At 46.0% G+C, this 26,662-nt stretch overlaps 1 protein-coding gene across 9 annotated transcripts in view; it reads left to right on the top strand.

Annotated features, from left to right (window-relative positions):
• LOC115093766 (solute carrier family 40 member 1-like) overlaps nucleotides 1–26,662 on the top strand; it is a 168,748-nt gene that overhangs the window by 44,378 nt on the left and 97,708 nt on the right. For 5 of the 9 annotated variants that reach the window (XM_029605992.1, XM_029605987.1, XM_029605986.1 and 2 more), the window contains 3 exons: nucleotides 7,057–7,124; nucleotides 20,232–20,331; nucleotides 20,556–20,715. In XM_029605992.1, the coding sequence (XP_029461852.1) occupies nucleotides 20,266–20,331; nucleotides 20,556–20,715 (226 nt within the window). In that variant the 5' untranslated portion in view covers nucleotides 7,057–7,124; nucleotides 20,232–20,265. The remainder of the gene's footprint in view (nucleotides 1–7,056; nucleotides 7,125–20,231; nucleotides 20,332–20,555; nucleotides 20,716–26,662) is intronic. The other 4 variants (XM_029605988.1, XM_029605989.1, XM_029605994.1 and 1 more) reach the window with 1 other exon arrangement.

Genomic DNA, 26,662 nt, shown 5'->3' with positions numbered 1-26,662 from the left:
TACTTTTACAGCCCACTATTGCTTAGACAAAGCCGGAAGACAAGATTCCATCTTCGGCCAGTCTGTCTTGCGAAAACTATTTATGACGTGACGTACCAACACCCTTCCGCCTGCCCAGTAGGGTTCAGGATGCCCGCTACCAAATCCACCCCAGTTGTTGTGCCTGTTGTACGCCTTTGGCTACATTTGGTGCATGTTCGGACATCCTCAGCTCGGTACTCACCCATATGTGAGGACTACCATCCTGCTTGTCCTGTGAGAAAGCAAATGTTGCTTACCTGTAACAGGTGTTCTCACAGGACAGCAGGATGTTAGTCCTCACGAAACCCGCCCCACCCCGCGGTGTTGGGTTCGTTTTATTATTTTATTTTTCGGCACTACCTGTAGCTTTTAAATACGACTGGAGAGGGACCCTTGCTGGCTGCAGGGTTGGTGCCATGCTGGGCATGCCCAGTGGGGGCCAGTCAAAGTTCTAGAAACTTTGACAGAAGTGTTCCGTGATTGGGCTCCATCCTGTGATGTCACCCATATGTGAGGACTAACATCTTTCTCTTCTGTGAGAACACTTGTTACAGGTAAGCAAAATTTGCTTTCTTATAACACCAGAATATTTTGTTTGTATGGCGAGTTGTGTGCGAATGTTCTAGTTCTGCTCTGCACCCATTGTTGGGGGTCAGGGGGTTCCTGTGGTAGATTGTGTATTTATTTTTAGCCCCATGACAGTTATGTGTTCAGTGTGTCACACATGTGAAAACCATCTGCCAGGTGTGTCCCAACAGAAAAAAGGTTGAGAATCACTGCCCTAGAAGAAAAGTGAGAAAGGGGAGATATGATAGAAAAATTCAAATATATCAAAGGTTTCCATGCCCAGGAGATGAGCATTTTACAATAGAAAGGAGACTCTAGAAAAAGGGGTCATGAGATAAAGTTGAAAAGGGGTAGACTCAGGAGTAATCTTAGGAAATATTTCTTTACAAAGAGCGTGGTGGATTGTTGATCAGCTTTCCAGTGGAAGTGCTGGTGACAAAAACAGTATCTGAATTCAAGAAAACATGGGATAAATACAGGGGACCTCCAAGGAAGGATTGAGAATTATAATGTTAAATTAATTGGACATATTAGCAGACTGGATGGGACATATGGTCTTTTTCTGCCATCATGTTTCTAGGTTACATGCTTATGTTAGAAGATGAACTTTAAATGTTCATTCCTGTATGTACCCGGATCAGTCCAGACAGTGGGTTGAGCCTCCTTTCCAGTAGGTGGAGACAGACTAAAACTTGCAGGATGCCCTATATCAGGACAGAGCCTATCCTCTCACCCTTCAGTATTCGTCTGTCTCCAGCAGGTGCAGCATCTCCCCTTCGGTTCTCTGCTGTAGGCTAGTCAGCCTCTTCTTTCTCTTTAGGCTCAAGCAAGTACTTCTTTTGGTTCTTGTTTTTAAAAAAAAAAAAAGGATCTCTGAAGGAAATTTCTGCCTTCTTTAGTGCTTTTCTGTTTTTTGTGTTGGAGACGTCCGTCTCCCAGCTCTTGCCCGGCTCAGGGGGGCTTCTCCCCTTTTGCAGGAGGCGGTTCCCTGCATAGTCCTGAGTCCATGGACGCTTCCAGGTGTGGGGACCAACGCTCTCTGGCCCTCATCCCCCCCTCTGGCTGCCGAGAGGGTTTTGAACCCGCTGCTGCGCTCAGTAAAAAAAAAAAAAAAAAAAAAGAGTTAAAAGGTGTTAAACTTTCAATAAGTTGCAGGTACTCACCTACCTCTAACTTATTTGCAGCAGTTGACCAGCTTTTTTATTTTTTTCTGGTCAGAGTAGGGCTAGAACCGGCAGTCAGAGAAGCAGAAGGCAGCAGGTTTCCCGCCTGCTCTCTCCTTCTGTGCAGGCTGTCAATCAAGCTTTTTTTCAACTTTTTTTTCTTCAGCCGAGGTTTAGCTATGTCCCGGCTGACAGCCTGTCTTTCTTGTGGGCTGTCCTCTTCGTGTTTTTCGCGTCAGGGCCTCTGCACTGCTTGCCTGCCAGGTGGGGAAGGTCCCTCCTCGGCAGGACAAGCAAATTTAGCCGAGGGCTCCACTCCTCCCGGCATGGCTAGGCCTTTCCCGGGTCGGCAGAGCCCGGGAACGGCCGCCATCTTGGATTTTTCATCAGGGCCGATTTCAGTGCTCCCTGGGGCTGGGGGGCCGTATTTTTTTTATTTAACCCCCGATTTGGCCCCCGCGGGTCCCCAGGAGGGGGGTCCTGACCTTCCCTCGCCCCCCCCCCCCCCGGCAAATCCAGGGTCCCTTTTTCCACGGATTTCGTCCTCCTCATGCACAAATCTTATCTAGCTAGCCTGCATGAGCTGGATGAAAGCCCCCCCTGCCAAAAATCCCTCGTTCAGCGCCGTTGACCACTGGACCGACCGCGGAGCCTCAGGGACCAGTTCGGGCGCAGGTGGTCCCAGGGGTGCCCCCCCCCCCCCGGTGTCTCCCGGTCCTCGGACCCCGCTGCTTCCTCGGATTTGGCAGATCCCCCCCCCTAGAGGGAGATGACCCCAGAGCCCTTCGTCTTTTTCGTAAGGAGGAGTTATAGCCCCTCCTCCCTTTTGTTTTGGAGGAGCTGGGTCTGGAAAGTCCCTCCGTGGATAATCTCATGGCCTCACTCCGTAAGGATATGAACCCGGTTTTGGGAGGGCTCCGGCCTCGGCCTTTCCATTCCACCCCATGCTTAAGCTCCTTAACCTGCGGGAATGGGAGGCTCCTGAGGGTGCGATCTGGGTGGGGCGTGCGATGGATAGGCTCTGTCCCCTCCCGGAAGAGGGCCTGGAGCTGTTGCGATATCCATCGGTGGATTCTTAAGTTTCTGCAGTGGCCAAGCACACCACGATTCCGGTGGAAGGTTCCACGGCCTTGAAGGATTCACAAGATCGTAAGCTGGAGGCTCACCTGAAGCGCATCTTTCACGTCCTAGCCCTCGGGGTTCGGGCGTCTTGCTGTAGCAGTCTCATGATGCGGGCGGGCCTTCAGTGGGTCCAACAGTTACTCTGCGCCCGGGAGCTTCTGCCAGGTGAGGCAGAACAAGCCGAACATCTGGAGGTGGTAATCGCTTACGTGTCAGACGCCCTCTACGATTTGGTCCGTGTGCCAGGCGAAGGCGATGGTTTCGGCAGTGGCTGCCCGGTGGCTCCTTTGGCTACGCCACTGGTCGGCTGATCAGTCCTCGAAGACCCGGCTGGGCTCGCTTCCCTTCAAAAGATGCTCTTTGGCGAGGACCTCGACAAGCTTATGGACTCCTTGGCTGATAACAAGGTCCATAAGCTTCCAGAGGACCGCCCTAAGTCTTCTCGGTCCTTCACGGCCTCTCGTTTTCGCTTCAGGGGTCAGCGTTGCTCTGCTTTTCGCGGGCGAGGCGGTGCTGCGAGGGGGTCTTCTCGTGCGCACTCCTGGTCGCAGTCCTTTCGTGGCAGACGGCCTTTTCGCGAGGGCCAGCCCGTGCGTACCACCGCTAAACCTGCCACGCAATGAAGTTCAGCCGACCCATTCCTCAGTCCCTTACCTCGGCGGACACCTCTCCCTGTTTTGAGGAATGGGTCGAAATCACGTCGGATCAGTGGGTCCTCGACATTATCAGAGACGGGTACGCTTTCGACCTCGTCAGGGAACTTCCAGATCTCTTTCTGTTCTCCCCTTGCGGCCGGGCCAAGAGGGACTCGGTGGTCCAGACTCTCTCCAAGCTTCTGGATCTGGGGGCGGTGGTCCCAGTCCCAAAAGGGGAAATTGGCGCCAGCCAGTATTCTATTTACTTCACCATGCCAAAAAAGGACGGGTCCTTCCGCCCAATCCTGGACTCAATCAGGCCCTCAAGATCCCCCACTTCCGCATGGAAACCCTATGGGCGGTCATTGCGGCGGTCCGTCCCGGAGAGTTCCTTGCTCCCCTCGGATCTCGCAGAAGCATATTTTCATATTCCCATCCACTGCGACTACCAGAAGTATCTCCGATTCCACATTTTCAACCAGGACTTCCAGTTTCGAGCTCTCCCCTTCGGCCTCGCGACCGCTCCTCGCACCTTCACGAAGGTCATGGTAGTAGTGGCAGTGGCCTTGCGCCGGGAGGGGATTCTCGTCCAGCCCTATCTGGACGATTGGCTAATCAGGGCCAAGTCGGAGACCTCTTGCCGGCGGGCGGTGGATCGCGTCTTGGAGCTCCTTGCCTCTCTCGGGTGGATAGTGAACTTTTCCAAGAGCAAGCTTCAGCCCTCCCAGGAGTTGGAATTTCTGGGAGCACACTTCGACACCCGAGTAGGCAAGGTATTCTTACCTCGGGCACGAGCCCTCAAGCTGATCGATCAGGTCCAGAATCTGATTGCGCTATCTTCCCCGACAGCCTGGGATTATCTCCCAAGTCCTGGGCTCCATGGCTTCTACCATCGATCTGGTCCCCTGGGCCTTTGCTCATATGCGTCCGTTACAGAAAGCTTTGCTGTCTCGTTGGCAACCAGTGTTGTAGCAATTCCACGTAGTCCTTCCGTTCTTGGAGTCTACTACCGACTAATTACAGTGGTGGCTGTCTCTTCTCATCTCCTGCAAGGGATGCCTCTTCAAGCTCCACAGTGGACGATAGTAACCACGGATGCCAGCCTGTTGGGCTGGGGTGCGGTCTGCCTTTCTCAGTCCACCCAGGGGACATGGTCCCAGACTCAGTCGCGCTGGCACATCAGTTGACTGGAAACTTTGGCCGTCCGCCTGGCCCTTCAGGAGTTCCTTCCCCTGATCCGCGGCAAGGCGGTACGAGTCCTGTCTGACAACTCCACCACAGTCGCCTACATCAATCGCCAAGGGGGCACTCGCAGTCCCCTGGTAGCCTTGGAAGCCAGCCACCTCTTCACCTGGGCGGAGCGTCACCTACAGTGCCTTGAGGCCTCTCACATCGCCGGAAAAGACAATGTTCAAGCCGACTTCCTCAGCCGGCAGTCGCTCGATCCGGGAGAGTGGGAGCTCTCGGACGCGGCCATGGCTCTGATAGTGGACGGGTGGGGTCCTCCTCATCGAGACTCTGCGCAATGCCAAGGCCAATCGGTTCTTCAGCCGCTGGCGGGAGCACGGCGCAGAGGGTGTGGATGCTCTGGCTCTCCCTTGGCCAGCGGATGTCCTTCTGTACGTGTTTCCCCCGTGGCCTCTGGTAGGAAAGATTCTCAGGAGAATCGAACTCCACCGGGGTCCGGTGATTCTCGTCGCTCCCGAGTGGCCGCAAAGGCCGTGGTTCGCGGATCTCAATCTAGTGGTGGACGGGCCCCTGCGCCTCAATCATCTCCCTCGTCTCCTCCGGCAGGGGCCTGTATTTTTCGACCAGGCCGATCGCTTCTGTCTAGCGGCCTGGCTTTTGAATGGCGTCACCTGAGGTGCAAAGGTTATAGGGAGGAGATCATCTCCATCCTGCTGCGAGCCCGGAAGCAGTCTACTTCTCTGGCCTATGTGCGCATCTGGAAGGTCTTTGAATCCGCATGTATGGAGGTGGGTGTCCCGGCGCGCTCCGCCTCGATCCCTTTGGTTCTTTTTCTTCAGAAGGGTCTATCTAAGGGTCTCTCCTTCAGTTCCTTACGCGTTCAAGTCTCTGCACTTGGCTCTCTCCTGGGTAGGGTGGACGGTCATGCCTTAGCTGCTCACCCGGACGTGATTCGTTTCCTGAGGGGTGTTAGACACCTCCGCCCCCCCTCCCGGGCCACGTGTCCATCTTGGAGTCTCAACCTGGTCCTTCGTGCTCTCTGTGTGGCTCCCTTTGAGCCTCTTCACCACGCTACGCTCAAGGATCTTACTCTTAAGACTGTCTTTCTAGTCTCTATTTCCTCTGCTCGTCGTATTTCCGAGCTTCAGGCGCTGTCCTGTCGGGAGCCCTTCTTGCGTTTTTCTGATTCCGGGGTCTCTCTCAGGATGGTGCCTTCCTTCTTGCCTAAGGTTGTCTCCGCCTTTCACATCAACCAGTCGGTAGAACTCCCCGTGTTCTCTCCGGAGGAGATTGCCGGTACGGCTGGGGGCGACCTCCATCGGCTGGATGTCAAGCGAGTCTTGCTTCGTTATCTTCAAGTCACCAATGACTTCCGCATATCGGACCATCTCTTCGTCCTTTGGAGTGGTCCCAACCGGGGTAAACAGGCTTCTAAGACCACGATTGCGCGGTGGTTGAAAGAAGCCATTTCCTCGGCTTATCTTTGTCAGGGTCGTCCGCTTCCTGAGGGTCTGAAAGCCCATTCTCTCCGTTCTCAGGCTACTTCGTGGTCAGTCTGTCTCCCCGCAGGAGATTTGCAGGGCTGCCACTTGGACGTCTCTGCACACTTTTGCTCGGCACTACCGTCTGGATGTCCACGTCCCGGTGTTCGGTTCCTTTGGGCGGCAAGTGCTTCGAGCGGGACTGTCTCGGTCCCACCCAGTTTAGGGAAGCTTTGGTACATCCCACTGTCTGGACTGATCCGGGTACGTACAGGAAAGGAAAATTAGTTCTTACCTGTTAATTTTCGTTCCTGTAGTACCACGGATCAGTCCAGATGCCCTTCCCTGTCTGTCTTCTTTCCTCTCGAAGCTTGTTTTCTTGCATGTCTGCAGATTTTCATATTTTCCTTGGTGCAAGATTACTGAGCATTTACATCGGAAGCCTTGGTGGTTATTTTATACCAAATTTATGCAAGAGTGTATAGGTATACCATGCTTCTACATTAATCTATGGTTGCTCCGTTGAGCTTTTTGGTTACTTGCTTGATCCTATTCTTGGGTTTATTGTTTTATGCTTTGACATACGTTATACTGAAGGGTGAGAGGATAGGCTCTGTCCTGATATAGGGCATCCTGCAAGTTTTAGTCTGTCTCCACCTGCTGGAAAGGAGGCTCAACCCACTGTCTGGACTGATCCGTGGTGGTACAGGAACGAAAATTAACAGGTAAGAACTAATTTTCCTGTATCCTTTAAAAACTGTATCAACATGCTTTTGCTTGACTTTCAAATCTGCCGAAATCCTATTTATAGAATTTCATTATTGCATTTAATTCTAGATCATGTGTAAATGAAAATGCACTCTCTTATTTGTATTGCAGGATCTTCTGTCAGTTACCTTACATCTGCCAGGTTTTTTCTCTACCTTGACCATTTCCTGTCCACTTGGGTGAGTGAAATCATATTCGCTGCATTCTTAAAACTAACTTTTTCCCTTGTCAGCTGCAAACAGTTGTTTGAGACTCCTGTTTTCCAAATAACAGAACTTGGATCATGAACACAAGTCTTCACTTTCTGCAAACAGTCATGTTTTCAAGGGAACCACAATTTCTAAATTGCCACTAGAGTTTTTATCTTCTTTTTGTAGAAGTTTATTTTAGGTCGGTCAAGATTGAGCCTGCACGTTATATGCTAGCTCCATCCTCTGGGACACTATTGTTCACAAGTGTACCCTATCATCATACTCTTAATATACTGAGGTCATGCCACCCATTTGCAGCATATCTAATAATCTGGAAATTAATATTTTAAAGATTGTTTCCTGTCTGAAACATCACTCAAAACTTTTAAATAAATGGTAAAAATTTAAATTAAGGTTAAGTTCTGATGTTCTTAAAGTTATTTAATTTAACCAAAAGTAATCTTTAAGATCTTAATGCAGTACTTATTTCCAAAGGTATGCTCAGAATACAGGAAAAGAATCCAAAATAAACATTTGCTAAATCTATAAAAGTCCTGCTATCTGGGGTTACTTACAACTTCCAAACAATTGAAAACCAATTAGTGCTTATTGCAAATAGCAGAGTTAGCAAATGAATATAAGCTACAATAATGTCTTTTTATTTGGTGAAAGGCATTAGCTTGTATCCTGCAAACTTCCTGAACTATGTAACTTATCTAGAGATATTTGGCTTGTAGCATTTTTCTTAAGCTGTATAAAAGATATTCAAATCAACTCAGAGGATATTTTCAGTTTTCCTTGGACATTTGCTCCTTAGCATACATTTTTACAGCACAAAGGGCTTAAGAACATAAGATATACCATGCCAACTCAGACTAAAAGTCCATCAAACCCATCATCTTGTCTCCAGCAATGGCCAACCTGATTCACAAGCTGCCCAGCAGATCCCAAAGAATAGATTCATTTCCTGTTGCTCAATCCTAGAAATAAGTGATGACTTTCCTAAGTCTGCCTGACTAATAATGGTTTATGGACTTCTATTTATTTATTTAAAATCTTTTCTATACCGTCGTTAAGTTATATAACATCACAACGGTTTACATACAGGCACATAAATTTAGTAGGTGAATGTGTACAACGGTACATCCTAACAAGTGCCAAAGGGTTCGGTTACATCATGTCTAATTAAAAACTTGTTTGAAGGGTGAGTTAGATTTGACCATATATACATGTAAGTAACTTCTTTACAGGTATAATTCTCATGTTCTTTTCCTCCAGGTATGTTAGATGTCTTGACCGCATCATTCAACATCAAATTTAACAGCTTGATTGTGCATTAAGGGGTAGATTTTAAAAGGAGCACACACGGCTTACATGTGCGCGCGCTACCTGGCGTGCGCACATGTACCCCCGATTTTATAACTTGCGCAGGCGCGCACAAGTTATAAAATTAAGAGTCGGCATGCGCACGGGGGAGCACAATTGTGCACCTTGTGTGCGCTGAGCCGCACTGCCTTCCCCCGTTCCCTCCCCCCTAACCTGGCTTTCCCACCCCTTCCCCTAACCTTTCCCCCCCTAGCCCTACTCTAACCCTCCCCTGCCCCTTTATCTTACCTTTTGCGCCTGCCTTTGGGCAGGCGCAAGTTGCGCACACTGGCCGACTGCCAGCCCGCAATCCCAGGCACAGCAGCAAATGGCTGCTGTGCCTGGAGCCTCGGACCCCGCTCCGTCCCCTCCCCGCATCTTTTTGTAAGCCCCGGGACTTAAATGCATCCAGGGGCTTTACGCGCATCGCCGGCCTTTTAAAATCCAGCCCATAGTGAATAAATACCTCCGCCTATTTGTTTTAAATTGGTTATCTGTTAGTTTCATGGACTGTTCCCTAGTCCCGTAATTATTGATTCTACTCCACTCATGATTTTATAAATCTATATGACATTCCCTCAGGCTATAAAATCCCTTCTTCTCCATCCTCTGACAGTGGTAGGTAAACTATGGCCCGTGGGCCAAATCTGGCCTTAAAAGGGTTTTAATTTGGCTCATCTATCATTTGAGGACACTCCATTATGTGCAGCCTGCCGATGCTCTGACCTGCCTGCCCGTCATCATCCAAGGCCAAGTTATAGCCCTTGATGATGCTTGAGCAGGGAGGTCAGAATATCAGCGAGTGGCAAGGGGAGGCACCGTTTGGTGCCCTGGTAGGGTTCCCACCCCCTGCCAGCAAGAAGAGACATCGTTCGTTGGCACTGGCGAGGATTCCACACCCCGCCAGCGAGGAGCGATCCCATTTAGCGGCGCTGACGGGGTTCCCGCCAGCAAGAAGAGACAGTGATGCTGGCAGGGGGTGGGTGCCTCCCCTTGCCACTCGCTGATGTTCTGACCTCCCTGCTCAAGCATCATCAAGGGCTATAACTTGGCCTTGGATGATGACGGGCAGGCAGGTCAGAGCATCGGCAGGCCCATTGGAGACCAGGCTGGCGGGCTGAAGGAGGAGAAGGGAGACCCAACAGCGGCACCCTCCAGAGGAGACAAAAAGAGGCAGAGTGGTGGGCCGCCGCTTCAACCTATTCCAGCAGGGGCTGAAGAATGAGCAGAGGTACAACTGTGTGCTTGGGAGCATGCTTGGGAGTTTGCCTGAGAAAGAGAGAGAGATTGGGAGCCGCCTTGTGTGTGTGTGTGTGTGTGTGTGTGTGTGTGTGTGCCTGTGAAAGAGAGAGATTGGGAGCTTAAGAACATAAGAACATGCCATACTGGGTCAGACCAAGGGTCCATCAAGCCCAGCATCCTGTTTCCAACAGTGGCCAATCTAGGCCATAAGAACCTGGCAAGTACCCAAAAACTAAGTCTATTCTATGTTACCGTTGCTAGTAATAGCAGTGGCATTTTTCTAAGTCAACTTAATTAATAGCAGGTAATGGATTTCTCCTCCAAGCTTGCTTGTGTGTGCCTGTGAAAGAGTGTCTACAATCTCAGGCTGACTGGAAATGAAAATTGTCCAGGTATGGAGAGGTGGGATTTTTTTTTTTATATTTATCCTTATTAGTTTTAATTATTGGGTGTTTGATATGTCTGCTATTTTGAAATTTTTGACTGATTTTGGGGGAAAGTTTGAAGTTTTTATCCTTATTTTTCTTAATTATTAAGTGGTATTCTATTTGTCATCTGTTTTAAAATATGCTTTTCATTAGTATGGTTTCCTCATTGTTGTGATTGATTTATATTCCTTGACTTTGTTTTATGAGGAATGGTGATATTTCTGTTTTTGATTTATTGCACTGCATTTGAGTCTGGCTTTTAGTGGTGTCCACAGTCCAGTTTTTTGTCTGAACCTCACTATTTATACTTATAGCCTGCATTTGTGACTGAGGATAGCTGGGAAAATGCCTTGTACCTCTTGGGGTGAAGGTTTTTCTGTTTTTGGTAGAGGCTGGGGATCCATGATTGAAGGGGCTCCTTGAATGCTAAAAATGATGGTGCTTCGGGGGGGTGCTGTTCACTGTGAAACGGGATGGCTGCGTGTGCCTGAGGCTCCGGCACTGCCTTCTCCCCGACAAACGTTTTCGCTACCCAAAACCTTTAAAAACACGACTCCTGTTGCAGCATCAGATCAGGCAGGAGTTGTTGATTCACACGATCAAAACAAAACACAGAAGTGCTGCCCGAGGAGCAGCAGGGGAGCTGAGGGAGAGTGCAGCCTGGGCTCTGCTTTCTCTCTAGCCGCTATATTTGCCTCGCTAACCACAGTGGGGAAATAGGACCAGGGAAAAGCAGTTGGAACTCTGCCACAATCTGCATTGGGTGCGAGCCGCCATTTCAAGAGGGACAATCAAAACAAACTATAACCACCTAAAATAGCAAAAACAGTGGCGAAATTCAACCCGGGACAATTTAAAAACTACACCCCAAATCAAAATATTGCTAAAAGAAGAATCCGGGGGTGCTGTTCGCCGCAAGAAGGGATTGCTGCTAAGGTTTGAGGCTCCAGCCCTGCTTCTTCATGGCACAATCAATTTAGCCACGAAAAAATTCAAAAAGTTGCTTTTAAAGCACAGCACCAGCTTGGGCAAGAGACGCTGACCACTTTCACTCACTAAAACGGGTTGATCGCTGCAAGCCGGGAGCATTGTAAGTAAGGAAAGTTTCTGCCTCTTTGTTACGCCGGCCGCCATATTTGCCGTGAATTTTACAAATAGCCTCCCGATGCAGGCCAGTCAGGGCAGAAGCCACTGAATACCGGATTACAGCATTCACCTCAAAACAATAAAATACTATCTCAGCAGTGCCGATTGCTGCAGGAGGAGCAAGTAGCAAGTGCCCGAACTCCCTGCTCTGCCATGGGAAAAACCTTAAAGCAGCACTTTCAAATCAAATTAATCATAAGAACGTCTCTGGTATTCCTGCTTTTACCATCGCGATTTTGGTCGCAGGGTTGGGCTGGAGCAGGGGAGAAAAGCCTTTTATTGAAGCAGCCGCGTGGCACGTGGAATAGGACAAGGACACTTCACGATGTAAACCACGCCTTTAGTAAGACAATCAGATGCCGAGCTTAGTTTGAACAGACGCCCAGTGCTGGGATGTATAAAGGAAGATGTTCTTTCCGTGTGACTGCACATAGTGCAGTGACCACATGGGCCATGTGTGCCCTGACTGTAGGATGATTCAGCAATTGAAAAAGTGTGAACCAGTCGGTCCCGCAAGTTTTTGCCGCGCTTATAAGTGAAGTGCAGCGGGCTGTGTAAAAGGTCTGTCAGTGCAAGGGCAGTCCAATGACGTCTTATCATCGAGGCAATGGCTCTCCCCATAATAGAAAAAGGTAGTATGCAATTGTTAGTCTCATCTTCTGAGCTGGACCCTGGAGCAAACAGCCAGTCACGATTGGTGTATAGTGCCCTTTTAAAAGCTCTTTTTACCACCCTATGGGGATAGCCGCGCTCCAGAAATCGGTTGAACATAGTGTGAGCTTGCGCCAAGAATTCTGGGCGAGTGGAACACAGGCGGCGCAGGCGTAAAAACTGTCCCGTAGGGATGTTATCGCGTAACGCGCGGGGATGGCAACTCTGATACTGTAAAAGTGTATTACGGTCAGTATCCTTACGATAAAGCGTAGTTTCAAAGCTGTCAGCCCCTGCTGTAATCATAATGTCTAAAAAGGCAATGGACCGAGGGTGAATACAAAAATTAAATTGAATGTGTGGATTCAAAGAGTTAAGCCAATCAAGAAAACAGTAAAATTGTATATCAGTGCCCATCCAAATCAAGAGCACATCATCTATGTACCGGCGCCAGATGTAAATAAACCTAAACCATTCCGAAGAATAAATGAATTGGCTCTCAAAATGGTCCATAAACAGGCAAGCCAGGCTGGGGGCCATAGTCGCCCCCATGGCCGTCCCTTTAATCTGTTGGAAATATGAATTCTGAAACTGAAAAAAGTTATTTGTGAGGGCTAATTCAGACAACCTGACTAGAAAAGAAGTGGACACACGGTGTGGATCCTCGGTTACTCAGCGGCGCGCAGCGTTCGCCGGCGTGTCGTCTAAGCCGCGCGACTTATTTTCGACTTGCTTTCGACGGCTGGAAATGGAGTAGAAATTATACTTCATTATACCTGTTTTTGGACTCTCCTAACCCTCCCAGAGGACCAAGGAATTTGTGAAAAGGAAATCTGGTGCGGTAGGAACCTTTATATTTGTCTACTTTATTATGCCACATACTAAATGCAAGGGGCACTTGCGCATGGACCCCTCTGTACCTGCGCAACCTATCCTTACGCAGCAAGTAATAGAGGTTTTTTCACACCAGTAGCAGTCTCAACACCGGGTGCTAAGTCCGCTGAGGGTATAGGTTTGGAGCAAAACCTTACCTTCCTGGACATTCAAACTTCCTTAAGCCCCGGAGCACCTCAAATGCCCTCACATCCAACCCCGGGACCCTTTTCAAATTCAGATCATGGGAAACAGCTGGAAGCTTGTAAGCCCATGATCTCAGAGGAGGAATTGGAAGGTGGACCTATAGGGGTAAATATAACATCAGAACGATGTGAAGAGAACCTGGCTACAGAAATCCTAAAGATTTCAGAGGTATGCCAGGAAGGAGAGATGTTACTAAATCTCAATATTCAGAAAATAGTACAACCAGAGGTGATTACGTTGGATTCTATATGGAAAGCCCTAATGACTTTAGAAAATTCAATAACATCATTAACTAAATCTATAAATGCATCTCAAAATAAAGTGAATGTAATTGAACCTGTGGTAAATACACATGAACTCAAGATTAATGAGATTTCTGTACAATTATCATCTATGAAAGAAGTACAAGCTAACCTGATTAAATCAGATGAGTTAATGAAAAGAAATTATGAAAAAATTGAAAATAAGATGAGATATCTAAACTTGAGAATATTAAATTTCCCAAGTGTGAAATTGATCTCGCCCAAAGAACAATTTAAAAAATATTTGATGAATGTCTTATTAATAACACAAGATAAAATTCCAGATCTCTCAAAAATCTACTTTGTACCTAATATAGGAGTTAGAAATGAACCCAGGATATCAGATGTTAACTTAGAAACAGAATTGACAGCCTTTCTTGAGGCACCTTCTGAGGAGCAAATTGAATTTAGAGGGACATTGTTATATCCTTTGTGAATGAAAGGGATAGGGACATGATTTTGAGAACATTTCTTCAAAATCGTGACGAAAAATTTTTTGGCCAAAAGATATGGATCTACCTTGATCTTACAAAGGATACTCAAACCAGAAGGAAAATATTTGTAGAGATGTTGTCAGAAGCTAAGGTACTAGGGATCCAGGCAGTCATTAGGAATCCATGTAAATGTACATTATGTATAAGAACAATAAGTATGTTTATTATGAACCAGTACATTTAAGAGCATTTCTAGATAAATGTAAGATTGAGGTAGGTGACATCCAACCGGATTGAGGCATAATATAAAGAGAATGACCTGTAAATTTCCTTATTAAATTAGAAAATTACCTTATTGCTCTAATGAAACTTCAAGGGTCCTTATTGCTTCTTAACAATATTACAGAAGAATGGTTTGTACTGGAATGTAAAGATTTTATGTCACAAACTATTTTGGATGTTTGTAATGATATGAAAATGAATAAATAAATTAAAAAAAAAAAAGTTCTTACCTAAGGTAGTATCGGAGTTTCACATTAATCCATTATACTACCTTCTTTCCCAGGCCCCACTCCAATCTAGGAGAACAGGCTCTGCATACCCTTGACTGTAAAATTTATAATAAGATTTATGCTCTACGAACTATAATTTTGCCAGCACAACTCAGTAATGTAATGTATTTGTATTTTAATGATGTATTGTAACAAAATTATGTGTGTGTAACTTTGTAAACCGCCTAGACGGATAGACACCTACCCCATTGCGCGGTATATAAAAACTTTTAAATAAATAAACGTGCTCTAGCGTTCTATCTAGACCAGGGGTCAGGAACCTTTTTGGCTGAGAGAGCCATAAACGCCACATATTTTAAAATGTAATTCCATGAGAGCCATACAATATGTTTAAAACTAAATACAAGTAAATGTGTGCATTTTATGTAAGATCACACTTTTAAAGTACAATAAGTCTCTGAAAATATTACACCAGGCCTTAAGACACCAATACATCTCCTATTAGGAAAACGGACCAAGTCAGGCTGCTATAGAGTCCTACACAGAAACTACACGCCAGCAGAAAACCTCACCTGAATCACGTGCTGTCCCTCACCTAACATAGAATAAAAAGACCAAAACGCATAACAAGAAGCATGCAGAAAAAACTGAATTGGAAACTGCAACAAGCCAGAGTCTCTGTATGCAGTGTAACAAAGGAAAAAAGAAACATCACCCATCCTTATAAAACAAATCAAGAAATATAAAATCATCAGCAGTAAAACTGTACTAACAAAAAGAACATATTTCGAAACAGCTGATGAGTGGAATATCCAATAATTAAAAACTCATATAAAACATTTCCAGATACCAACAAAATATTTCAAAATAGCAGACACAAAGACCCAGTAATGAAAAATAATAAGGATACAAAAATGTTTTTGCTCTGCATACCTGGGAACGTTTGATATCCAGGTGTCCTGAGATTGTTCTGAATTAGCAGGAGGTGGGGTGGTTTGCTTGGAACTTTCTCCTCTCTCAGTCACATACCAGCGCTCTCTCTCACACTGGCTCTCAATGACACACCTGTACACACATGCTCTCAGTACTCACATATACACATGCTTTTTCTCTCTCACTTATATAGGCTCTTAATTACACATTTACACACATGCTGTCTATCTTTTCACGCTTACACACACACACAGGCTTTCAATCACATAAATACATGCTGTCTTTTTCTCTCACACACAGACTCTCATTCACATGCTTACAAACATGTCCTCTCTTTCTCTCATTTACACACAGGCTCTCAATCACATACTCACATGCTCCATCACCTAAACCAGCTCTCAATCACACACAGACACACATGATCTCTCTTACTTATACACACAGGCTCTTAATCATACATACACATGATTTCTCTCACACACAAAGGATCTCAATCATACACACATACTCTTTCACACAAACAGGTTTTCAATCACAAACTTACACATACAGGTTCCCAATCGTAAACTTACATTCATGCTCTCTCTCTCTCACAGGCAGGCTCTCAATCACAGACGTACTCACTTTCACATGTACAGGCTCTCAATCATTCACATACATGCGATCACACACACACAGGCCCCCAGGCTCTCAATCATTCACATACATGCAATCTCACACACACACACAAGGCCCCCAGGCTCTCAATCATTCACATACATGCAATCTCACACACACACACACACACACACACACAAGGCCCCCAGGCTCTCAATCATTCACATACATGCGATCACACACACACACACACAGCCGCCCCCCCCCCCCCCGCGGCCCGGAAGTGGAGAGTATCGGGTGCCTGCGCGGCAAGAAGAGGCCACGCTAGTGCGCTCGGCATCGGCCCGAAGAAAAGAAGACTGCAGCGCGGCTCGGAGGAAAATGAAGAGGTTCAGCCGCGGCCGATGGGACTCCGCCTCCGCGAGGGCTGAAAATGAAGAGGTGAGCGTTGGGAGGAGGCTGCTGCTGCCGCGAGTTCCCGGGGTGGGGGTGGGGGAGAGAGAGAGTGAATGAGCGAGCAAACACACATGCTTGCTCGCTCATTCACTCTCTCTCTCTCCCCCACCCCGGGAACTCGCGGCAGCAGCAGCCTCCTCCCAACGCTCACCTCTTCATTTTCAGCCCTCGTGGAGGCGGAGTCCCATCGGCCGCGGCTGAACCTCTTCATTTTCCTCCGAGCCGCGCTGCAGTCTTCTTTTCTTCGGGCCGATGCCGAGCGCACTAGCGTGGCCTCTTCTTGCTGCGCAGGCACCCGATACTCTCTACTTCCTCTTCCGGGCCGCGGGGGGGGGGGGGGGGAAGAAGAGAGCAGGCCGGTGCCGCTGACTCCAGCTGTCCTGCCGCGTTCCACTCGGGCTGACAGCATTTTAAGCCCGGGCGGAGGAGGACCGGGGAGCAGCTGGGTCAGCGGGAAAGTGTGGCGACTGTCTGCGAGCCAGATGCAGCCCTGAAAAGAGCCATATCTGGCTCGCGAGCCATGGGTTCCCGACCCCTGATCTAGACCGTACAGCTGCCCACAGGAAAAGCACTCAATTGTTTGTCTCTTTCCATTCCATCAAATTGGGGCAGCCTGTGGGTAAGCAGACTCTCTCCTCCTAGTTAGCGGACTGCATATCCTTTTGCTATCAGCAAGCAGGCATTCCACTTCAAGACCGTGTTAAAGCACACTCTGTGAGGGCCATGGCGACTTCAGTAGCACACCTATGCTCGGTGCCGCTTCCTGACATTTGCAGGGCTGCTACCTGGAGTTCTCTCTATACCTTCACAGCCCATTATTGCTTAGACAAGGCCGGAAGACAAGATTCCATCTTCGGCCAGTCTGTCTTGCGCAACCTATTTACAACTTGACGTACCAACACCCTTCTGCCTGCCCGTTACGGTTCAGGATGCCCTCTACCAAATTTTACCCCAATGCTAGTGCCTATTGCACATTTGGGTACATTTGGTGCATTTCTCGGACATCCTCAGTTCGGTACTCCACCCATATGTGAGGACTACCATCCTGCTTGTCCTGTGAGAAAGCAAATGTTGCTTACCTGTAACAGGTGTTCTCACAGGACAGCAGGATGTTAGTCCTCACAAAACCAGCCCACCACCCCGCGGTGTTGGATTCGTTATGTTTTATTATTTTATTTTTCGGTACTTCCTGTAGCTTTAAACAAGACTGAAGGGGGGACCCCTGATGGCCTCAGGTTTAGTGCCATGCTGGGCATGCCCAGTAGGTGCCAGTCAAATTTCTAGAAACTTTGACAAAAGTGTTCCGTGATTGGGCTCCATCCTGTGATGTCACCTATATGTGAGGACTAACATCCTGCTGTCCCGTGAGAACACCTGTTACAGGTAAGCAACATTTGCATTTCATTGATGATATATTGATTTACTTATTTTCATCAAAAGAAATTCATAATCGGAGGCTTTATTGCTGAAGAGCATTGTGCGGTGGTTGAGATTTTACTAAAGTCCAGAACATTTTCAAATTATTGAGTTCTTGATATTCCTAAAATTCAAAACAAAGCAATTTGTATATGTTTACCTTAATATATCATACCTTAGACTAAAATTCAACACAAAATATATGACAAGCTTTGAAAGATATAAAAATGGCACTGTTATGAAGAAAATGGATTACAGAAAAGAAGTATTAAATGTATTGAATGATTCAGCTTCCCGTTAAGGAGTGTCATGAGTTGATGTCAATAGAATAGCTGTTGCTCCATCTCTCATTTGCCATTTCTTTTACTTCTATTGCCCATTCCTTCATCTCCCTTTGTCACTCACCTCTTCACCCTGACTCCTTAATTCTTCTAATTTCTTCTCAGCCTCTCACTCTTCACCATCTCTTCTCTTCCCAGATTCTCACTTTCCTTATATTCCTTTCCTCAGTGGAGTGCCTCAGGGATCTGTACTAGGACTGCTGCCTTTTAATATAGTTATAAGTGATCTGGAAAGAGGTAAGATAAGTGAGATGATCAAATTTGCAGATGACACAAAATTATGCAGAGTAGTTAAATCTCAAGCAGATTGAGATAAATTGCAGGAGGACCTTGCAAACTGGAAGATTCAGCTTCCAAATGGCAGATTAAATTTAACGTGGAGAAGTGCAAAGTGATACATATGGGAAAAAATAACCCTTGATGTAGTTACATAATGTTAGGTTCTGTCTTAGGAGTTACCACCCAGGAAAGAGATCTGGCATCATAGTGGATAATACATTGAACTCGTCGGCTCAGTGTGCTATGGCAATCAAAAATGCAAACAATGTTAGGAATTATTAGGAAGGGAATGGCAAATAAAATGATGGATGTCATAATGCCTCTGTATTACTCCATGGTGAGACTGCATCTTGAATACTAATTGCAATTCTGGTCGCTGCATCTCAAAAAAGATATAGTTACACTGGAGAAAATTTAGAGAAGAGTGACCAAAATAAGGGGCATGGAATGGCTGCCCTATGAGGAAAGGCTAAAGAGATTAGGGCTGTTCAGCTTGGAGAAGAGATTACTGAAGGGGGGATATGATAGAGGTCTAGAAAATCATGATAGGACTTGAACAGGTTAATGTAAATCAATTATTTACTCTCTCAATAATAGGACTAGGGGGCAGTCCAGGAAGTTAGCAAGTAGCTCATTTAAAACAAATCAAAGATAATTCTTTTTCATTTAGTGCATAGTTAAGCTCTGGAATTCATTGCCAGAGGATGTGGTTACGGCAGTTGGTATAACTGGGTTTAAAAATGGTTTAGATAAGTTCCTAGAGGTAAAATCCATAACTGATATTAATTAATAAGCAATAGTAGCTTGAGATTTATTTAATGTGTGGGTACTTGCCAGGTACTCGTGACTTGGATTGGCCACTGTTGGAAAGAGGATACTGGGCTTGACCCAGTATGGCATTTCTTATGTTCTTCTTCATTCTTTTCTCTCAGTGTCTCGCATTCTGTCCCTGACCTGCTCACTTTCTTAACAGCTATCCTTCAAAACCCTCTGAGCAGTGACCTCCATGACCTGGATCTTGAGCTTACTCTCTGTCCTTTGCAGCCTGAAGGGGAGAGAGAATTGTTGGGGGTTAAAAGGCCCTTAGCTCACAAAATATTTTTGGAGGTGCAGGTGTCCCCTCCCTGAAATGGTCCACTCAGTCTCTAGTTTTTTTATTTTTTATTTAAAATTTTTTCTATACTGTCGTTAAGTTAAATACCATCACAACGGTTTACAGAAGGGCACGATAAAGAGAAATATGGGTGGTATAGATTACAAATTACTCATGTGCCATCATAGTAAGGTAACAATGTAAAATAATAAACTAGGTGTGTAAATTAAACCTGATTGTTAGGAACAAATTAGGCAGTTTGATTTTAACATTAATATGCTTATGTAGGTTACTAAAAACTTCTAGCTTGGTGCATCCTTATCGCGCAACTATTTTTCTCCTTTTCTTTATCTTTATAAAATGCTTGTTTAAAAAGCCAGGTTTTCAGATTAGTTTTGAATAATTTCAGATTTGTCTGTAGTCTTATTTCGAGTGGCATGGTATTCCAGAGTACAGGACCAGCCAGTGACAGTGCTCTTTCCCTTACTTGCGTGAGATGTGCTGATTTGACAGAGGGGACAGTTAGTAGAGCTTTATTTGCAGATCTCATGTTTCTTTGTGGTACATGCACGCGCAGTGCCGTGTTAAGCCAGTCGGCTTTATCATCGTGGATTAGTTTATGGATTATACAAAATGCTTTATATTGTATTCTATGTTTGATTTATTTACTTATGTATTTAGATGTAGTTCAGACAAGAGTTCATGCCTTAAAAAAAATAAGAAAACTATATGGGAAAACTGAGATGAGCCAAATGTTTCATGCTGTCAATTTATCTCACCCATGACTTGCAATGTTATCTTCTGTTCTGTTTCTCTTCAGCATCCTGTCTTACCAGATTGTGCCATCAACAAAAATGACTGCCATGGAGAAATTACAATTGCCTCTTTCACTTCACTTGTGTCCTACAACAAATTTAAATGTAGGTCTCGTAGTGAAATGTTCAGCTTAGCTAGAAGAACTGAGGTGCTCCATATTCAATGTATGTTTTAGTAAATCTGAAGTTGGATGATAGTGAGCAATTTAAAGATTTCTTTCTGCTGGGTTCAGATTAAAAGTGTTAGAATCATGCTCTTACAACACTGTAGTTTAGTAAGACTGTAGAAAGATGTGAAAGATGATATAAACAAATGTGGATGATTGCAGGGTGATCGAATGTGGCAGTTCGCAGTGTCGGTCTTTCTGGTGGAACTCTACAAGGACAGCTTACTCCTAACTGCAGTCTTTGGGCTGGTGGTCGCAGGATCTGTTCTTCTTTTGGGGGCCATCATTGGAGATTGGGTGGATAAGAATGCAAGATTTAAAGGTAATTTGACTGAATAGCTGGAGTTGTATGAGATTTCCAAAGAAAAGCTTAATCACCAAATTTGAGTCCTTTTACTGAGTTCGTGAAACAAATGACAACTAGGGAGGATACTTTTCAAAGTGATTTAGGTAGGTAAAAAGCCTTTTGCCTATGTTAATATGGGTGTCTGAAAATTGCCCTTCCTCCATCTGGCATGGTACTTTTAGCCACATTCAGTACGGTGCGCTCAGGCCGAGCGCACCGTTATCCCCCATCTGGACACGCATTTTCTATGCGCTGTTATTACCCCTTATACAGTATGGGGTAATATTGCAAGGAGAACGCGTGTCCAACCCCCCAAAAACTAATAGCGCCCACAACATGCAAATGCATGTTGATGAGCCTATTAGTCCCTCGCAATACAGAAAGTAAAATGTGCTGCCAAGCCGCACATTTTATTCTCCGTAATTAACGCCTGCCCAAAGGCAGGCGTTAATTTCGGCCGGCATCAGGAAAGTATACAGAAAAGCAGAAAAAACTGCTTTTCTGTACACCCTCTGACTTAATATAGCGATATTAAGTTGGAGGCCCCAAAAATAAAAAAAAAAATTTTAAATCGTAAAAAAAAAAAAAATCAGCCCGCGGTTTGTGGGTTGGAAGAGGATGCTCAATTTTGCAAGCGTTCATTTTTCAAACCCGTGGCTGTTAGCGGGTTCGACAAGAGACGCCGGTAAAGTTAAGCATCTGCTGTCAAACCCGCTGACAGCTGCTGCTTCTGCCAATAAGGAGGCGCTATGGATATGCTAGTGTCCCTAGCGCCTCCTTATTACCGCGGCCCCTCATGCATACTAAATCACGCACCCAGGAGAGGGGCCTGGGCGTGTGTCGGGAGAGCGGGCGCTCGCCTCTGAGTGCCGGCTCTCCCGCGCAATTTACTGAAGCGGCCCGATTGAGAGGAGGCGCTCCTGGGGGCGGGATAAGATCAGGGGAGGAAAACCACGCACGTAGGTGGCATTTTCAGATCTTTACATGTACTTCACCACCAAAAATCTATCGACAGAAAAAGCAGGCACAAGTGACCCTGTGTACTTCATACCTGCAACAAGCTTCAAATTGAAAGTCTGTGTGTACTTTTGCTTTGAAAATTGGTGCAAAGCTCCCAGATAAAAAGTAGATACAGTCTTTATTCCAATATGGACATTTTGAAACTTGACCCCAGTATGTCACATTTTCACTGTTTGTGTTTAGGGTGTGTCTGTTTATTAGAGTAATGAATGTATGTTGAGTGCACTCTAGTAGTGAAAGATGTCTCATTCTGAGGCAATATTTGATCTTCTCTTGCTTCACTGTTTGTGCATCCTTCTGGCTGGTAAAGCTTTTGTCTCAAGACAAGAAGATTTCTGTCTCCTATTGATCCAGTGTTATGTTGGCGGTCCGTAGGCTGCCTCTGCAAACCACCGCACTTAACATAGAAATGACAGCAGAAGAAACGTAGAAACATAGAAATGACGGCAGAAGAAGACCAAACAGCCCATCCAGTCTGCCCAACAAGCTTTCACACTTATTTTTTTTCATACTTATCTGTTACTCTTGGCCCTTATAAGTAACTTTTTGGTTCTATTTCCCTTCCACCCCCACCATTGATGTAGATAGCAGTGCTGGAGCTGTATCTAAGTGAAGTATCTAGCTAATTGGTTAGGGGTAGTAACCGATGTAATAAGCAAGCTACTCCCACGCTTGTTTACCCTGCCTGTGTAATTCAGTCCTTGTTGGTTGTCTGAATATAAATCCTCTTTATTTCGTTCCCCCCTGCCATTGAAGCAGTGAGCTGCGCTGGATATGTATTCCAAGTGAAGTATCAGGCTTATTTGGTTTGGGGTAGTAACCGCCGTAACAAGAAAGCTACTCCCCCGTTTTTTTGTGGATGCAAATCCTTTTTTCCACATTTTCTCTTGCCATTGAAGCATAGAGCAATGTTGGAGTTGTATTAACTGTGTGTATGTTTATTGAATAAGGATATTAATCTCCAGGTAGTAGCCGTCATTCCCGCAAGCAAGCCACCCCCATGCCTCTTCTTTTCATTCCCATCCTAGACTATGGATCCACAGTGTTTATCCCACGCCCCTTTGAAATCCTTCACAGTTTTGGTCTTCACCACTTCCTCCGGAAGGGCGTTGCAGGCATCCACCACCCTCTCTGTGAAGAAATACTTCCTGACATTGGTTCTGAGTCTTCCTCCTTGGAGTTTTAAATCGTGACCCCTGGTTCTGCTGATTTTTTTGCAACAAGCCATCATACTTATTTTCTCATACTTATCTGTTACTCCGACTGCTGAGTAAAGAGCCCTTATTGGTAGCTTTATCCTAATTTCCTTCCACCCCCGCCATTGATGCAGAGAGCAGAGTTGGAACTGTATTAAAGTGAAGTATAAGGCTTAATGTTTCAGGGTAGTAACCGTTGTATCGAGCAAGTCACCCCATAAGAACATAAGAAAATGCCATACTGGGTAAGACCAAGGGTCCATCAAGCCCAGCATCCTGTTTCCAACAGTGGCCAATCCAGGCCATAAGAACCTGGCAAGTACCCAAAAACTAAGTCTATTCCATGTTACCATTGCTAATGGCAGTGGCTATTCTCTAAGGGGTAGATTTTCAAACGAGCGCGAACAGCCTACTTTTGTTTGCGCTCCAGGCGCAAACAAAAGTACGCTGGATTTTAGTAGATACGCGCATAGTCGCGCGTATCGGCTAAAATCCTGGATCGGCGCGCGCAAGGCTATCGATTTCGTATAGCCTGCGCGCGCCGAGCCGCGCAGCCTACCCCCGTTCCCTCCTAGGCCGCTCCGAAATCGGAGCGGCCTAGAAGGGAACTTTCCTTTGCCCTCCCCTCACCTTCCCCTCCCTTCCCCTACCTAACCCACCCGCCCGGCCCTGTCTAAACCCCGATCCTACCTTTGTCGGGGGATTTACGCCTCCCAGAGGGAGGCGTAAATCCCCGCGCGCGAGCGGGACCCCTGCGCGCCGGGCCGCGACCTGGGGGCGGGTACGGAGGGCGAGGCCACACCCCGGACCGCCCCGGGGCGTAGCCACGCCCCCGTACCCGCCCCCAAAACGCCGCGCAATCCGGCCCCGCCCCCCGACACGCCTCCCGACACGCCCACTCCGAAAACCCCGGGACTTACGCGAGTCCCGGGGTTGTGCGCGCGCCGGTGAGCCTATGTAAAATAGGCTCACCGGCGCGCAGGGCCCTGCTCGCGTAATCCGCCCGGTTTTGGGCGGATTTAGGCGAGCAGGGCTCTGAAAATCTACCCCTAAGTGAACTTAATAGCAGGTAATGGACTTCTCCTCCAAGAACTTATCCAATCCTTTTTTAAACACCGCTATACTAACTGCACTAACCACATCCTCTGGCAACAAATTCCAGAGTTTAATTGTGCGTTGAGTAAAAAAGAACTTTCTCCGATTAGTTTTAAATGTGCCCCATGCTAACTTCATGGAGTGCCCCCTAGTCTTTCTACTATCCGAAAGAGTAAATAACCAATTCACATCTACCCGTTCTAGACCTCTCATAATTTTAAACATCTCTATCATATCCCCCCTGAGCCGTCTCTTCTCCAAGCTGAAAAGTCCTAACCTCTTTAGTCTTTCCTCATAGGGGAGCTGTTCCATTCCCCTTATCATTTTGGTAGTCCTTCTCTGTACCTTCTCCATCGCAATTATATCTTTTTTGAGATGCGGCGACCAGAATTGTACACAGTATTCAAAGTGCGGTCTCACCATGGAGCGATACAGAAGCATTATGACATTTTCTGTTTTATTCACCATTCCCTTTCTAATAATTCCCAACATTCTGTTTGCTTTTTTGACTGCCGCAGCACACTGAACCGACGATTTTAATGTGTTATCCACTATGACACCTAGATCTCTTTCTTGGGTTGTAGCACCTAATATGGAACCCAACATTGTGTAATTACAGCATGGGTTATTTTTCCCTATATGCATCACCTTGCACTTATCCACATTAAATTTCATCTGCCATTTGGATGCCCAATTTTCCAGTCTCACAAGGTCTTCCTGCAATTTATCACAATCTGCTTGTGATTTAACTACTCTGAACAATTTTGTGTCATCTGCAAATTTGATTATCTCACTCGTCGTATTTCTTTCCAGATCATTTATAAATATATTGGAAAGTAAGGGTCCCAATACAGATCCCTGAGGCATTCCACTGTGCACTCCCTTCCACTGAGAAAATTGTCCATTTAATCCTACTCTCTGTTTCCTGTCTTTTAGCCAGTTTGCAATCCACAAAAGGACATCGCCACCTATCCCATGACTTTTTACTTTTCCTAGAAGCCTCTCATGAGGAACTTTGTCAAACGCCTTCTGAAAATCCAAGTATACTACATCTACCGGTTCACCTTTATCCACATGTTTATTAACGCCTTCAAAAAAGTGAAGCAGATTTGTGAGGCAAGACTTGCCCTGGGTAAAGCCATGCTGACTTTGTTCCATTAAACCATGTCTTTCTATATGTTCTGTGATTTTGATGTTTAGAACACTTTCCACTATTTTTCCTGGCACTGAAGTCAGGCTAACCGGTCTGTAGTTTCCCGGATTGCCCCTGGAGCTCTTTTTAAATATTGGGCTTACATTTGCTAACCTCCAGTCTTCAGGTACAATGGATGATTTTAATGATAGGTTACAAATTTTTACTAATAGGTCTGAAATTTCATTTTTTAGTTCCTTCAGAACTCTGGGGTGTATACCATCCGGTCCAGGTGATTTACTACTCTTCAGTTTGTCAATCAGGCCTACCACATCTTGTATACTCATACTGCTTAGATTAATGCCTTGTTAGATGTTGGCTAGATGTAAATCCTAATTCTTCATTCTCCCCTGCCGTTGAACCAGTGAGTGCGCTGGATATGCATTCAAAGTGAAGTAACAGGTTTAAATTGGTTTGGGGTAGTAACCCCGCAACAAGCAAGATACTCCCATGCTTATTTGTTTACCTAGACTCTGCAATTCAGTCCTTGTTGGTGGTTGTCTGAATGTAAAGCCTCTTATCTTCATTCCCCCCTGCCGTTGAAGCAGAGATAATATTGAAGCAGAGATTTATGCTGGATATGCATTGAAAGTGAAGTATCAGGCTTAATTGGTTTGTGCTAGTAACCGCTGCAACAGGCAAGCTACTCCCATGCTTATTTGTTTACCCAGACTGTGCTACCTTGTTGGTTGTTGCCTGAATGCAAATCCTCTTTTCCACATTTCCTCTTGCCATTGAAGCAAAGAGCAATGTTGGAGTCTCATTACTGTATGAACGTTTATTAAATAAGGGTATTAATCACCAGGTAGTAGCCGTCATTCCCGCAAGCCACCCCCATACCTCTTCTCTTCATTCCCATTCTCCAGGCTTTATGGATCCACAGTGTTTATTCCTACAAGCCACCCCCATACCTCTTCTCTTCATTCCCATCCTCCAGGCTTTATGCATCCACATTGTTTATCCCACGCCCTTTTGAAATCCTTCACAGTTTTTGTCTTCATCACTTCCTCCGGAAGGGCGTTCCAGGCATCCACCACCCTCTCTGTGAAGAAATACTTCATGACATTGGTTCTGAGTCTTCCTCCCTGGAGTTTTAAATCGTGGTTCTGCTGATTTTTTTCAACGGAAAAGGTTTGTCATTGACTTTGGCTCATTAAAACCTTTCAGGTATCTGAACGTCTGTATCATGTCACCCCTGCTCCTCCTTTCCTCCAGGGTATACATATTTAGATTCTTTAGTCTCTCCTCATAAGTCATTCGATGAAGACCATCCACCTTTTGGTCGCCCTTCTCTGGACCACCTCCATCCTGTCTCTGTCCCTTCAGCGATACAGTCTCAAGAACTGAGCACAGTACTCCAGGTGAGGCCTCACCAAGGACCTGAACAAGGGGATAATTACTTCCCTTTTCTTACTTGAAA

This window comes from Rhinatrema bivittatum, chromosome 6 (assembly GCF_901001135.1).
Source record: "Rhinatrema bivittatum chromosome 6, aRhiBiv1.1, whole genome shotgun sequence".
In the NCBI taxonomy this organism is placed as follows: domain Eukaryota; kingdom Metazoa; phylum Chordata; class Amphibia; order Gymnophiona; family Rhinatrematidae; genus Rhinatrema; species Rhinatrema bivittatum.
The sequence above is the reverse complement of the archived record's forward strand: the minus strand, read 5'-3'. Positions and strand labels throughout refer to the sequence as shown.